Source organism: Pocillopora verrucosa, chromosome 11 (genome assembly GCF_036669915.1).
Source record: "Pocillopora verrucosa isolate sample1 chromosome 11, ASM3666991v2, whole genome shotgun sequence".
In the NCBI taxonomy this organism is placed as follows: Eukaryota; Metazoa; Cnidaria; class Anthozoa; order Scleractinia; family Pocilloporidae; genus Pocillopora; species Pocillopora verrucosa.
The window spans coordinates 3,925,837-3,939,944 of record NC_089322.1 but is presented as its reverse complement, the minus strand read 5'-3'; the positions used below and the strand labels follow the sequence as shown (position 1 = coordinate 3,939,944).

Below are 14,108 nucleotides of genomic sequence, written 5' to 3'. Positions count from 1 at the left end.
CATGTCTTGCGTGACATATACGTGACATCTACTTCATCTACCTTTCTCGAGGTCAGTGTCTGAGGTACCTGTGATAAAACTAACACGCTGCAAGATGCAGATTTAATAATACAGTGATAATACAACTCAGATTTTAAAAAAATTTATAAAACAAGAATATTCCTTATACATTCCTCATAGCAATATCTTTTTTTAATGACAAATTGAGTAGATTGTGCAGTAGCAAGTTTGCATTTTTATTGACTTTTTGACAGAGCTCACCACTTAACCTCGCTTTTGGATACTGCCCATACCGCATATAACTGATGTAGACTGAACAAAATGGTTTGTCTTTTCAAAGCATCACGTTCTGCGTGACATATGCGTGACTGCTCACTTGTTTCATTCCTCTCTCAGCTCAGAGGCAAATTAAGGCTTTGTGTTTCCACAAGGTCATAGTCCGTTATTTCATTTAATTTATGAATGACCGAAAGTAATGAAATTTGTGAACCGAATTTTATTACACAAGAATGTTCACCTAGTATCAGCACTGCCGGCTTACAGATGGCCTGTGTTACGCGACTTCACTAAATTTCGTCATGATGTCATGCCCCGGAAGTCAGTAGATACCCATATTTGGTAATATCATCAGAGGAAATAACAGTTGATTTCGAAATCTCTAGACACCGCCGCTGCAGAACACATAAGCTGCGACATCGCGGAGTGTTTAAAGAAAACTGAAAATGAATTCCCTTCTCTTCTTCTCGTGTTTGGGGACTTTAGTCGCAGGTGACATTTATATGCACAATCCAAGGTGAGACAACTTTTCCGAAACTATTTTCATGCTTGTAAAGGAGAATCGTCGAAGAGTCGAGAGCTAATGAATTTGGCACGTTTGTGCGCTTGATCAAAAAACCGTGAGATCAACCAATATTTCGTTTTAAATCAAAATTTTTTATCTTTTTTACGCTCAATATGCTTTAATTCTTATCTTCTCCGCTATAAAATCACAATCTTGATTAATTTGTGAAAAGAAAATGTAAATCTGCAGTTCAATGAGGATACTTAACAAGAGTTTATCACTTTGACAAGTTATTGACATACTCGAATTATGCCACTGTTCTTTAAATTGGATGTTTTTCTTTCAAACAGTTGCTCTTTTACGTCGTATTTGTACTGCAGTGCTAAGTTGAAGACGTCTTTATATTGCTGAAATCGTTAAAAGTTGCGGTTAATGTTTAACTTTAAAGATGTTGCTTCGGATAATTTTTTAGTTTCGTCTAATGTGTTTATGTGAAAATAGCCAACTTGAAATTTAAACAAGGAAGTGAAAACAACCAACTTGAAATTTAAATCAGGATGTTGAAAAGTTCTTATTTTTCTTCCTTCTCTATACTCGCCTAGTTTGGAACATATTTTGACTGTCAATGACATGACACCCCTAAATTTTACTTTCGAAAGTTATCGATAAAAACTTGATAATAGTTGGCATACACGTCAAAGTAAAATTTTGACAAAAAATATACCAAAATAATTGGGCTTTTTAACAGCAAGATTTCCTGGAGATACGTACGTTAAGTGTTTTAAAGAAATCTTGCACCATCAGTAACGTTTTTCACACGTTGCAGTAAATAGTGACGAAAGTGAAGCTAGGAAAATTTTTTCTGATCTGCGTGAAGATCAATATTCTACTGAGTTACGTCCTTAGTTAAGTCTAAAATAATTTTGTCTTGTTACCCAATGTTTAGAGGAAGCAACAATCGTCTTAATGAAGCTCGGAGAGAGAGAAATAATGCAAACAGGTAATGAATATTATTATAAATATTTAAAACTTTGGAAATTTTTTCCACAATTTTTGGATTTTCCACAGTGTTCTGTACCAGGTTATCTTTTGTGCTTGTGTATCACTAAGCAGCTGATATTTTAATTTCAAAAGTGTTTGTTTGCATGGACAGGTTATTTGACTCACAGAACAATAACCGTGGTGGATACAATGTTGGAAAGTTGTATTATTATGAAGGCTCAGTCTTGTCCATTGAGTGGTGAGAATCCTTTGATAGATTTACAGATTTATTTTTCAATGAGATTTATGATGATGATGGCGAAGTCTGAATTGGAAAAAAAATCAGACTTGACAGATGCCCTACACTGCACACACAAATATTGACTCTTTAACTCCTAAAAGTGATTAACATGTAACTTCTCCCTAAGATATCCTCACCTCATTCAACAAACGGGTCATAAGAAAACTAAAACTTATCAGGTAGAAGTTGTTATCTTCATCCAACAAATTCTCGTTACTAATTTACAAAGAAATAGGGAGCAGCTAGAAGGGAGAATCAACAATTAGATCTTGGGAGTTAAAGGGTTAAGCTGTTTACAACTGTAGCTCCAAAAGCCCAATATTTTAGGGGTTTTGTAGTCATATGACAATAAAATACCCTTTCCTTTAGTTAAACATGTTATTTACAGGACAGAGTAAGAAAATAGAGAGGGATCCAGAGTGTTACTTTTAGGCAGGGGTAGGTAAAGGCATGCTTAAGCTACCTTAACACCAAAAGTCTAATTTATTGATGAGCATTCTGACATCTAAAACGGAGGCAAAACATGAATAGTACTTGTGCATTAACCCATAAAAAATTTGCTCCCATAAATAGATTGCCTCCTACTTGGGTGTAAGTTGATATTTTATTGATATTTGATTGATACTCATTTCAGGACAAATCAACATTCTTGTGCAGACCCTAACAACCATTGTGATATGATTTTACAGTACATGTGTGGGGATGATGTACGCGATGGAATCACTACACAGTAAGTAACTATATAAACTCATTGTGTGGCTCTTTGGGTTCTGACTTCTTTATAAAGTACCTGTGTTAATTCATTTTCTAGAACCATTCCAGACAATCCTGCATTGTGCCAGAATTATGACTGCAACAGTGATGTTAGGTGAGTAGTGAAACTTTCAGTCTTTTTGGTGGCCTTAATTGGTTGCTGATTGTGACTTACTGTTGGTCACTGAATGTGTGACATATTACCACTGACTTTTTGGATGGTATGTCTGACAAATTATTTTGATTCTCCTGGCCTGTGTTATATTAGCACTGCTGCCTATGGTATTATGACCCAATTAAGAGACCAATAAAATCTTTATTGTTGTTGTTGTTTTTTTGTTGTTTGAGAGATGCAGTGGGCCTTTTGTTAGCACTCTGGACTCCAGGTTGGGAGGTCTGCATTTGAGCAAAGCACTTACCTCTCACAATACCTTTCCCCACCCAGGATAAAAATGGAAAAACTGTCAGTGATGGAAGGCTGTTAAAATACTAAGGGAGGGGGGGGGGGGTGGAAGGGTAGTAACCTGCAATGGACTAGCATCCATCCAGGGGACTCACCCTCTCACTCCTAAGATCTCATTAGTAATTCTCCTTACTGTCTGCCATACAATTCTTATGATGTTAGCTCAGGGAATTTGGTATTGGATCAACCAATGATCCCCTAATTGCCATTTTTCTTTATTCTCAACACTTGTCTGTTTGATATTGTGTTGGAATTGTAATGAGAAGTTCTGTCTTAATCACTCATGGGAGAGAAAGGGTTAAAGACATACTCCTAGACTAGATGAGCCGCTTGGCTTGATTGGCATAAATTTTACCTAAATTTTTCTCTGACAGATTTGGGATGCATGAGGACTATGATTATTACATGGATTGTAAATACAGGGACAGAAACAAAGGTCTTTTTACTGCTGATCAGGTAATGTACAGAGATTAATGCTGTTCTTATATATCGTCATTTGATCATCAGTGTCATTTGATCATTTGTCTAAAGGGGAGACTGGGAATCCTTTCTTGTATCACCCTTAGGGAGGTACTTGTAAGGAGAAGATCCTGGAATTTTTGATAGAAAGGGTCCAACTTTTGATTCAGAAAATGCAAGTTTTTTATGTAATAGGCTGAATAAGCTAAGAATTATTGCATAGTAAATTGAAGACCTTACATTGTAAAGTGATGTAGAGTTCTGTCATTGCACAAATATTTGGTATCAGGCTAGTAGTAAAAAGCCCACATGTCTGATGGGAGGGGGTGCAGACCCTCAGACCCTCTCCTTTGAACTGCCATTGATAATGAGTTGTGATGTAAGGACTGAAGTGAAATGAGAAATGCAAAGGAAAGAGAATATAAGAGAGAGTCTCATGCTCTCCCCCTCCCCCCCCCCATCCACCCTTTCCTTCTCCTACACCACCTGATAACCACTTAATCCTTTAACTCCCAAGTGATTAACATGTATCGTCTCCCTATAATATCCATACATTATTCAGCAAACAGGTTATGAGAATGTTCAAAGTTAAGTTATCAGGTCAAAGTTGTTATCTTGATTTAACACCAAATTATTTGTAATTAATTTATACACAATACTTTTTCTTGAACACTGTCTTTCTGTGTGTTCCTATAGAAGCTGAAGAGGTTATCTGCCACTGCAACCAGGCAAAACCCTGGGGGAACGAGGCGTGGCTATGAATGTCCTGAAGAGAGAGACTATTACCCTTATTGGCACCCCACCCCATGGAAGGATATTGCCGTGTTAACCAATGATATTTCGAGATGTGGATTGTACCAGTCAGAAAGCCAGAATGTGAAAGATCGCTACGCTTGCGAATTACCCAAAGAATACCTGAAGGCTAAGAGATGGAGGAATTACAGGATACCAAACAACGAGGAGGCATGCAAGGTATAACAGTTACTATAATGGTGATAAAACAATGCTGCATCAGGGATGATACAGTATACAAGACTATAAGGAAATTATTGAACGTGATTGGTTATAACTAGCCCAATTTATGGTGATCATATCGTGACCAAGTAGAGTCCAATTCGGTAACAAACTCGGACGATCGCGAAGCGGTAGTCCGATTTGTTAATCACGAGTACGATTACAGACAGAACTGGACGACACAAAGTATTGTCACCAATTAATCAAAACTATTAAGTAATTTAAGAAAGACACTAAACATCGGTTAGACGTTTTCATAAAAAAGACAACAGTTAACTCGGCGAAATGCAAGAAGACAGCACGCGCACATGACGCGTTCTGTCCACTTACACAGGCATGAAGTGTTAACTGTCCCTTTGACTTTCCTTTCACACTGTCCAATTACAAGCATTACGCGTACACTGTCCTATTAGTGCTCAAATCGGGCTGGTGATGACTAATCACGTTCGAGAATTGTGTTATAGATTTGATTAGAGCGCGACATAGAACAGTGTAGTTTTGATCACTAATGCTGCCGGCCTCTCGAAACCTCTACTCGGCATACATTAGAGTCTATTCTGTGGCCAACTGAGACCCCGTCTCGGTCACTGTTGGACAAATGTAATTTTTCACGATCGCAACAGTATCAACTTTTTATTCGCCAATCTTCCTTTTTTTTTAAATTCCTACCTACCAGAATGTTTTTACCCCTAAAATCTAGAAAATGTGCGACCCCATTCCTGTAACTCGACGGAAAATGCAACTCTCTTATTGTCAATCCAGTCGTGAAAATAAGACCCCGTGTTTTTTTGTTTGTTTTTTTTACCTTTTTTCAATGTAAGAAAGTAGCTGAAAGAAAAATTAATACCGTGGATTGAAATACCGCCTGCCTAAATTAGAGGCGTGGTGCGCACGTGTAGACTTTTTTAACCGCGTGTCACTCGTAAGCAATTTACCCTTTGTAATCTGTTTTTCAAGGCATTAAATGCAACGTGGAAGAGGTTCCCGTCACATGGCCTCGATGCTCCAGAGTGCCGGGAATCCGCCTGGTCACGTGACAATCACCTTGGCAACGGAATGGGTGGTTACGCCAATAACTATAACTGGACGCTACCCAAGTTGAATCACGAAAATTGCGTCTTGCGAATAAGGTGAGGTTCCTGATAAAGGCTTTGTCTTTGACTTGTGTACAATTGTAGCCCTTAAGCTTTGTGATTTAGTTACGCATTCATGATTCCACAGTAAGGCCGAACCTGTTGATTTGTAGAGATTTAAGGAAGCTCTGAATTTTTTTTTCTCCTTAATATTGAAGAAAGATGAATTTTGATATGTTGGTGTATGACTATTTTGGTAAAGCTTAAAACGAAGTGGTAATTTACATAGATACACGTTATTAGGTAAACTTTGTGTTCGAAAAGTCTCGAGTTTTCTATTTACCTCCTGTTTGTTTCGTTTTACTGACACATCTGTTTCTTCTTTATCTTTTGTCGAATTTTGCGTGACAGCGGTTGTTGCATATGTTTTGCTTTAAAACGTTTTCGCGGGAAATTGACGCGCGCGGCCGGGTAAAATTTATCCACTTGGACATGCGCGACGTTTGACCGCTGAGATGCGTAGGTAACGCATGTTCAATTTCCTTTTTGCTCTTTGGTGAAGCAGATTTGTCATCTTCATTAGTTTGCGTTTAATGAACATTTCCTTCAGGTACAATATTTCCACTGGCGATTATGACGGTTGGGACTCCTCAGTAAACAGCTCCGTGAATGGAATAAAGCTTGACGTGGGAGAGAAGTACGGAATGAACAAGACAGTGGCAGCCCAAAGAGGTTACGTCTACAAACAGAATCCTATAGTAAAACTGTTCCCGTCTTTTGATTTGAAGCTCAGATTAGCAATTAATACAAATCAATACGGCCGAGTTTTTCAAGACAGGTGGGTTCATACTACGCGTCAAATATCCCCACAAAATAACGATAGCCGCAGAGATAACGCGGGGGGTTGCCAAGTTTTTCGTATAGGGGGTGGCCAGTATTTTTTTCGGAGGAGGGGCAAAGTGTAGTTGGTGATAACGCTGTCTGTCAGTGGGCTCGTACTTAAAGCAACAAGGACCTGCAAATGGCGTATTCAGTATTAAATACTGAAAAAGATTTATACCATGAAGATTCTTTACGTACGCATGCTTCCTCAATTCTGAATTATCATGTTAATATGCTGTTGATTAAAGGAAAATAATTATCTTACAAGGAGAGGGGGGTCACGCCCTTAAAACTTTGACGATGACGATATTGAAAACAATACACATGCCCGAGATAGAGAGACTGGTACTAGGCCATCTTGTCTCCTACCCAGGCTCTCTGGTCAAGGGAAGGCAGTATTAGGAGACAGAACGATCCCCATTCTCCCCCCTCTCCCAACGGCCTCTTCTCTCGAAACTCCTGGGTCCTTCCAACCGAATCCTGTTCGTAGGCTTTTATTCTATAGATTGCTAAGTCTCACACTCATAGTCCATCTGTTCACAGAATCTTTGAGTCGTTTCATCGCAACAATTATCTTTAATAATCTACATCTGGAGTCATCATTAGTTTACTTTTCTTAGGTCCCACACATTCGCAGTACGCCCCCGGCCATCTGATCTGGAAGGTGTCCATATTCACAATTTGAATGTTCGTGGGAAGCGCGGCAACATTGTTCAAGTTTATCCCGGCGTAGAGTACGACTTTTTTCCCAACTCCATGTTCGTGAAAGATGGTGACTACATCCACTTTCAGTGAGTAAAACTATGGAGAAATGTTTTCTTATATAATGCACTTTCCAATTAAGTGTTGTTGAAACCCAAACCAGATTTATCAAAACGCCAATCAGAGAGAAGAAAAAATATCACAACCAAGTCAACGGTTGATATCAGTTTCACATCTGATTGGTTGAGGGCGTGGCGCTAGGTTTCTGGACCAATCACAGAGCGAAATAAAGCAAACCAAATGCAATCCCAGATTAATTTCGACATTCAGTTGAAAATAGCTCTATTAGCACCAGTATTGAGACAATATTGGCGCAAAATGATTATGTTAATCCTATCCATTATCAGGTGGACTGGTTCAAATTCGAACCCCAATAACAACGATGGACAGGGAAATGCCGGAACAGATCGATCAAACGTGGTCTTATTGAGAGAGAACGAATGGCGTAGAAACTACCCGCCACATCTGGACAGTACCACCTTTTTAGGTTTGGATAAGAACAGTCTGCATAACCTGGCGGTCTTAGACAACAGTAAGTAAAGTCAGAGAACCTTTATGTTGCCTTTTTAGTCTTCACATCTAGGACTGATATAAGTTAGCGAGTGATTCTTAGACACGAGTGTTTCCGCGTGTTTTGCTTTTACGCCTAGTTTACCATCAACTTCATAGGTTTCCAGAGTCTTTTCTCCGGCGTATTTTTAAGAAGAAAAAGGCCCTGTGAAATTGACTTTTCCTTCCTGAGGACTTTCTTCTTCAGAATGAATACCACCAACCCCAGCCAATCAGAATTCAGGAAAGGAAATTGACAAAAAGGGTCAACCAATTAAAAGTCATTGTGTACTTTCTCGCAAAAGAGTAACGTCTTAGAACACGATTTGTGTCAGGTTTTCGTAGACGTTCCCTCCCTTCCGTTTCAACTGGGAGGGGGAAGGGTACGGCTACACGTAGGCTAGATGAATGGTGATAGGTGGTTGTGTATGATGACTTGTAATATATGATTATATATGAAAATGTACGATGTATGTCAATAAACAATGCTATATGATATGGTGACAGGTCAGTTTGGAGGTGACATGTCAGAGCTGGACGATGCCGGAACATATTTTGACTTGGGACCAAAGAAAGTGACTGGAACAGGAACATATCATTACATGAGCACCAGAAACAACAACTTTTCAAATCGCAGCCAGAAAGGAAAGATCATTATCTCAAACACAGAGCGAATCGAGAAAATGATCGGCAGAACTGGCGGAAAGCTAGTGTTTAGTGAGTAAGTGATACAGGCTTTTTCTTTTTTCTTTCTTTTTTCTTTCTTTCTCTCTTTCTCTCTTTTTTCGCTTTTTCACTTTATTTTTCCTTTATTTTTCTCTTTCTTTCTCTTTTTCTCTCTTTCATATCTATCTATCTCATTGTCTTTTCTCTCATTGTCTTTTCTCTCATTGTCTTTTCTCTCATTGTCTTTTCTCTCATTGTCTTTTCTCCCATTTCTTTTTTCCCGTTCTCTTTTCTCTCATTCTCTTTTCTCCCATTCTCTTTTCTCTCATTCTCTTTTCTCTCATTCTCTTTTCTCTCATTCTCTTTTCTCTCATTCTCTTTTCTCTCATTCTCTTTTCTCTCATTCTCTTTTCTCTCATTCTCTTTTCTCCCATTCTCTTTTCTCTCATTCTCTTTTCTCTCATTCTCTTTTCTCTCATTCTCTTTTCTCCCATTCTCTTTTCTCTCATTCTCTTTTCTCTCATTCTCTTTTCTCCCATTCTCTTTTCTCTCATTCTCTTTTCTCTCATTCTCTTTTCTCTCATTCTCTTTTCTCCCATTCTCTTTTCTCCCATTCTCTTTTCTCTCATTCTCTTTTCTCTCATTCTCTTTTCTCTCATTCTCTTTTCTCTCATTCTCTTTTCTCCCATTCTCTTTTCTCTCATTCTCTTTTCTCTCATTCTCTTTTCTCTCATTCTCTTTTCTCTCATTCTCTTTTCTCCCATTTTCCTTTCTCCAATCCTCTTTTCTCCCATTCTCTTTTCTCCCGTTCTTTCCACCCATCTTTCTTTCATTTAATAATCCATTTCTTTCACGTCTTCCTTTCTCTCCTTCTTTATTTCTTTCATTCCTTTTTTTTCATTCTTTCTCTCTTTCTTTCGTTTGTATCTGAATTGCTAAAATAATGTATCTCTAACGTGAACCTCCTCAAACCCTAAGAGTGACTAGCGTCAAATTTCTTCCTTCAATATCACCCCTGAGTTACGCGTCAAAGTCATTAGAATAAAGGAAATGATCACCTACGAAGGAGGCTTTTGATTGGTAAACAAATTCTCCTTGTCAGCGCCTTAGGAAATGTATAAAGAGCAGTCTGGAGAATACGCATACTGATGTTAGGGTGTTAAGAGCTAAACTCTCATTTTTCATTTTCCCATCAGTGGTCAGCATGTGACCTTTGAGGCAGAGGCTCTATCTCAGTTACAGCCAATCAGTGTCGAGCTTATGTCGGCAGATGATGGCGACAAAATGATCGAGGAGAGAGGAGGTAGGATGGGTGTTGGTAGTGGGTACGCGAGCGCCTTTTTAGCTGTGAACCCACACTCGTTAGAGACGAACAAAAAGTTCAAAATCGGAATGAAGATTGATTCCAGTGCAGCGTCTAAAGTGCAGTTTTATCGTTCCTCCGACGATATGGATCTAAAAACTTGGTACAAAGTGGACTCTACCATTTCAGACGACTTTGCCACAGTAGAGACAGATAAAGGTAATACGTTCATTAATTCTCCTATTCATTGTTCGCCCAATATCTAGGATGAATCTGGTCAATCATCACAAGTTATGCTAGTGAGAACGCTTCAATGACTTCACAACGCGTCTTGTTGGAAACTGTACGATACGTTAATTATTCTTAATTTGATTGACATTTATAAGTGATTTCGCTTATATTTACATAAGCAAACAAACATGTATGCGGCACGTGTTTTATCGCCCTATATATGGTATTGTTCCTACGTGCTTACTACGGGACGTTTATGTGTGTTCTTTTCGAATGAGCTGGGAGTTGTGAGTGGGAGTTAACCGAAGCGTTGTAATAGAATCGTTAAATCAAGTGAATAAACCGTGACATAATAAGGAAGCGTAGTACAGCTTTTTTACCTTTTCGAAAGTCCCTTCCTGCAACTGTATAAGTGTGCGTTTCCTTGTAAAAGAAATGCCAAAACATTGGCGATTGCCTTATAGGCAATTCCAATGCTGCTTATCAGAACGCTTTTCGACCAATTGTGATGAAGCCAGTGCTAAAGTTATAGCGACGACCAATCATAACAAAGAATATATCAAAAGAAGCCAATAAAAAAACAAGGAAACCGACTGTAAAAGCGCGGGAAAACGTGAGAGGTAAAAACGCGGGAAAGCGTAAGAGGTCACGTCGCGATTAAACTTAGCCAGCAATGCATTTTATTGGTCGAGAGCATGGCGCAAGTTTTGCTGACCAATCACAGACCATAGTAAGACAAAACCAATTCCAGTCCCACTCTCTTATAATCTCGATAACGAAAACTTGCTATTTTGAGTAACCTCTTGTTTAATTTTTTTTCTAGGCGGAATCTACGTGGCACGAACCGTGCCTGACAAAGCCGCTATAGCCGGGATAGTGATCATGTGTCTTGTTATCGTGATTGCGATTGGTGGATCAGTATTTTACTTCAGACGTCACCCAGACAAATGGCAGAATCTTAAGACATCTGTTGTGAATGGATGCCGCTCGTGCAAAGGCAAAGTTTGATCAAATATGAGATTAGAAAAAGTTATTTAACGGGTTTTTGTTCCGTTTGAAACTCAGGATTAACGTTGTCATTTGCAATCTGTGTAAATCTGCCTTTCTTTTCCATCCGTGTTCTATTTTTGTTGATCCCTATTTAGCTTGTGATCAGGCCCTCATTATCATCGGTGCAAGACGTGCGTTTCTCCGCCCGCGGGAAGACTTGAGACGAGTCGGGGAGAGGTCTGGTACTAATTATCAGTGTTAGACCCCGTGCACATCTCGTACTTTCCGCCAGCGAAGAAATGCCTGTGCCGAAGCGCTAATAATGAGGACCTGCACTACGCCATGTTGTTTTTCTATCTGACCAAACTACTCTTTAACAGTTAACCTCTCGCTGAGTGAAGTTTTCTGCGCCTCTGAGTTGAAACGGTTCAAAATCTCGTTGCGTAGCTTCTTGGAAGACAAAGAAAGGAATAATACAGTGTATGAATGGAAAGTTTTCGAATTCATTGTCTTAATTGTTACTGATAGAGTTTAGAAAAAGTATTTAATTGTTAAATGGTTTCCTAAAGAGTATATATCCGAATTGAAATATTGATATAAAGCACCTATAGTGATTTGGAGTCTTAAATTAAGTTCACACAACGGCCAACCAGAACCAGAAAGATTATCACAAACTTGCGAACAATGAGATTTGTAAACTTTTAGTTATCTTGAGACGAGGAGCTTTTGTGCACATGCGCTTGATATTTTGTCGCGCCTGCGCAAACTATGTTAGCCACGCTCTATTCACGTGCAGCAGCATTGGCAGGCTCAAAAACAACAGCGTTAGAATTTCGTCAGTCATGCGCAATCATTATTTTAACGAGGTCCCTGGTTGTTATCAGTGGGTTATTGAAGTATCATGCGAATGTGTGCAAAGGTTCATTTCAGATTGAGAAAAATGTAAAGTTTACCACAGTTTCGTAGGTTCATGTGTTTGATCAGATCAGAGTTTCAAAGTTTTCTGTATGAATACTTAAATTCAAGATTGCGATTGTCATACGATGTAAATATTAAATCAACAGATAAGTGTTGAGTAAATTTTATGTAATTTTGACAAATATTAACTTTGTGGTCAGAATTGACGAGGTTGCTGGTTCAACCTCCCCAACCATGAGATTACAATTCCTTTGTCGAATTTTTAAGATGTTTTTTATGGACTTGACTTGGAGTGGTTTTTTTTATTATTATTTGTTACTGTCGTTTGTAATAAAATGATTGCATTTCTATAAAAAAAAGTGTTGTTTTATGGGGGAAGGAAAATGAGTGGATATTAGTTTGAAACCCGGTTCACATTGCCTCGGATGAATTTGAAAGCAACTTTAAACACTTATGCAGATAAGTTCTCCATATTGAAAACAGATCTTAAAGAGACCCCCCCACAAAATCGAAGAAATTTGAAGGCGCTGGCTTTGCCTTCAAGCGTGGAGAGAAAAAAATTTCCAAACGGGGATTTCCGAGGTCGCGAAAGTAAATTCTCTTTGTATATCTTTGCTGGAATATTTATATCTCTTGATGGGGAAGAAATATATTTCTTTGGAAAACAGCGTCGAGCGTCTGTCTGTTCAGTAATAGATCTCAGATGACATCAAAATACGGTAAGAATACGTTTTGATATTATAGTGTAGAACCGCGGCAATATGAATCGATTTTATTTATTGATAGGAAAGCAAAATGTTCTTAATGGTGACGTCAACCATGCGTCTGGCCTCTAATAGATGATAAGGAAGAACCAATCAAAATGACGAGTGTACATTGCAGCATATGCGAATATGAAAGCGATCTTTGTAGTAATGAACACTACTTGAGCAGTTATAGTGAAAATAAGGCCTGAAAAAAATTCAGGCATGTACGGGGTTTGAATTTTATTATCTTTTTTTTGTTTGTTTGTTTTTTCAGGCCTTCTTTTCGTTACTGCTCAAATAGCGTTTATTACTGCGAAGATCACTTTCATATCACGTCTTTATCCGCAGTTCACATATATGATTTTCATATATTCACAGTCATTTCAGCTTATCATATAATTAATTACCTGCCCTGTATTTGACTTATATACGGCTTAAAACATTCGAAGCTCCGTTTTTATACTCGGCTAAATCTATATATTGAATTAAAAATGGCTGGCCTTCCCGTCTTTGACAAAGTAGGTGGCTCATCTTTGTGAATCAGACCTTCAAAAAGAAAACATTTGAAGCTCCGCTAGATGAGATCTATGTATTGAATAATACATGCCTTGAGTGCTCGTGACCTAAAATAGGTACCTGCAGTAGAAATTAATTCCAATTGATTGTATATATGAGTACAACAACAGCGCGAGTCTCGTGTTAAATACGACAATTTGAATAAAACAGAGCGCCTTTTGTACCGCACACACGTTTACTGTAGTTGTCAAAAGAGAGAGTATCAGGTTCTTCCAGCTCTGCTTCTCAAGACATAGGTAAGATATGAGCGCTTTTACCATAGCTTTTTAGTGAAAAGTCGTATTGCCTTTTTAAATTTTTTTCCCACCGAGAGATTGCCAATGGCACGCATCACTGCATCAATGGGTCATATCATTGTAGGGCGCTGTACGTAGGTAGGGTACTGTTGTCTTCAAAGTGGCCCAACCTGCAGTGTGCTTGAAGTAAAGTTAGGATTTTAATATGGTAGAAAATTTCTTAAACCAAAGGTAAAGCGGCCCCGTCCCGTTCGCTGTTTCAGTTGAATTTGATGTGTTTCGTCCCAAAGGTACCAGGATATACTAATTTGAATAACTCTTTTGATTCAGTTGATCGCACACTTAGATCCCCGCTTGCTAAACTTTGGAAAACTTTGTCTTAACTGTTTTAACAGGACGTGGAGGATTCTAAATACTATTTGAA

The 14,108-nt window shown here is 38.5% G+C and overlaps 1 protein-coding gene across 1 annotated transcript; it reads left to right on the top strand.

Moving 5' to 3' along the window:
• Positions 1-659: 659 nt before the first annotated feature.
• LOC131777947 (protein DD3-3) lies at positions 660-12,470 on the top strand. Its single transcript, XM_059094323.2, has 14 exons — positions 660-793; positions 1,728-1,781; positions 1,935-2,021; positions 2,698-2,793; positions 2,875-2,931; positions 3,654-3,735; positions 4,435-4,710; positions 5,710-5,882; positions 6,436-6,663; positions 7,328-7,498; positions 7,817-8,001; positions 8,526-8,739; positions 9,881-10,206; positions 11,042-12,470. The coding sequence occupies exons 1-14, from the start codon at positions 723-725 to the stop codon at positions 11,224-11,226; spliced, it is 2,205 nt and encodes a 734-aa protein (XP_058950306.2). The 5' UTR covers positions 660-722; the 3' UTR covers positions 11,227-12,470.
• The last annotated feature ends 1,638 nt before the right edge of the window (positions 12,471-14,108 follow it).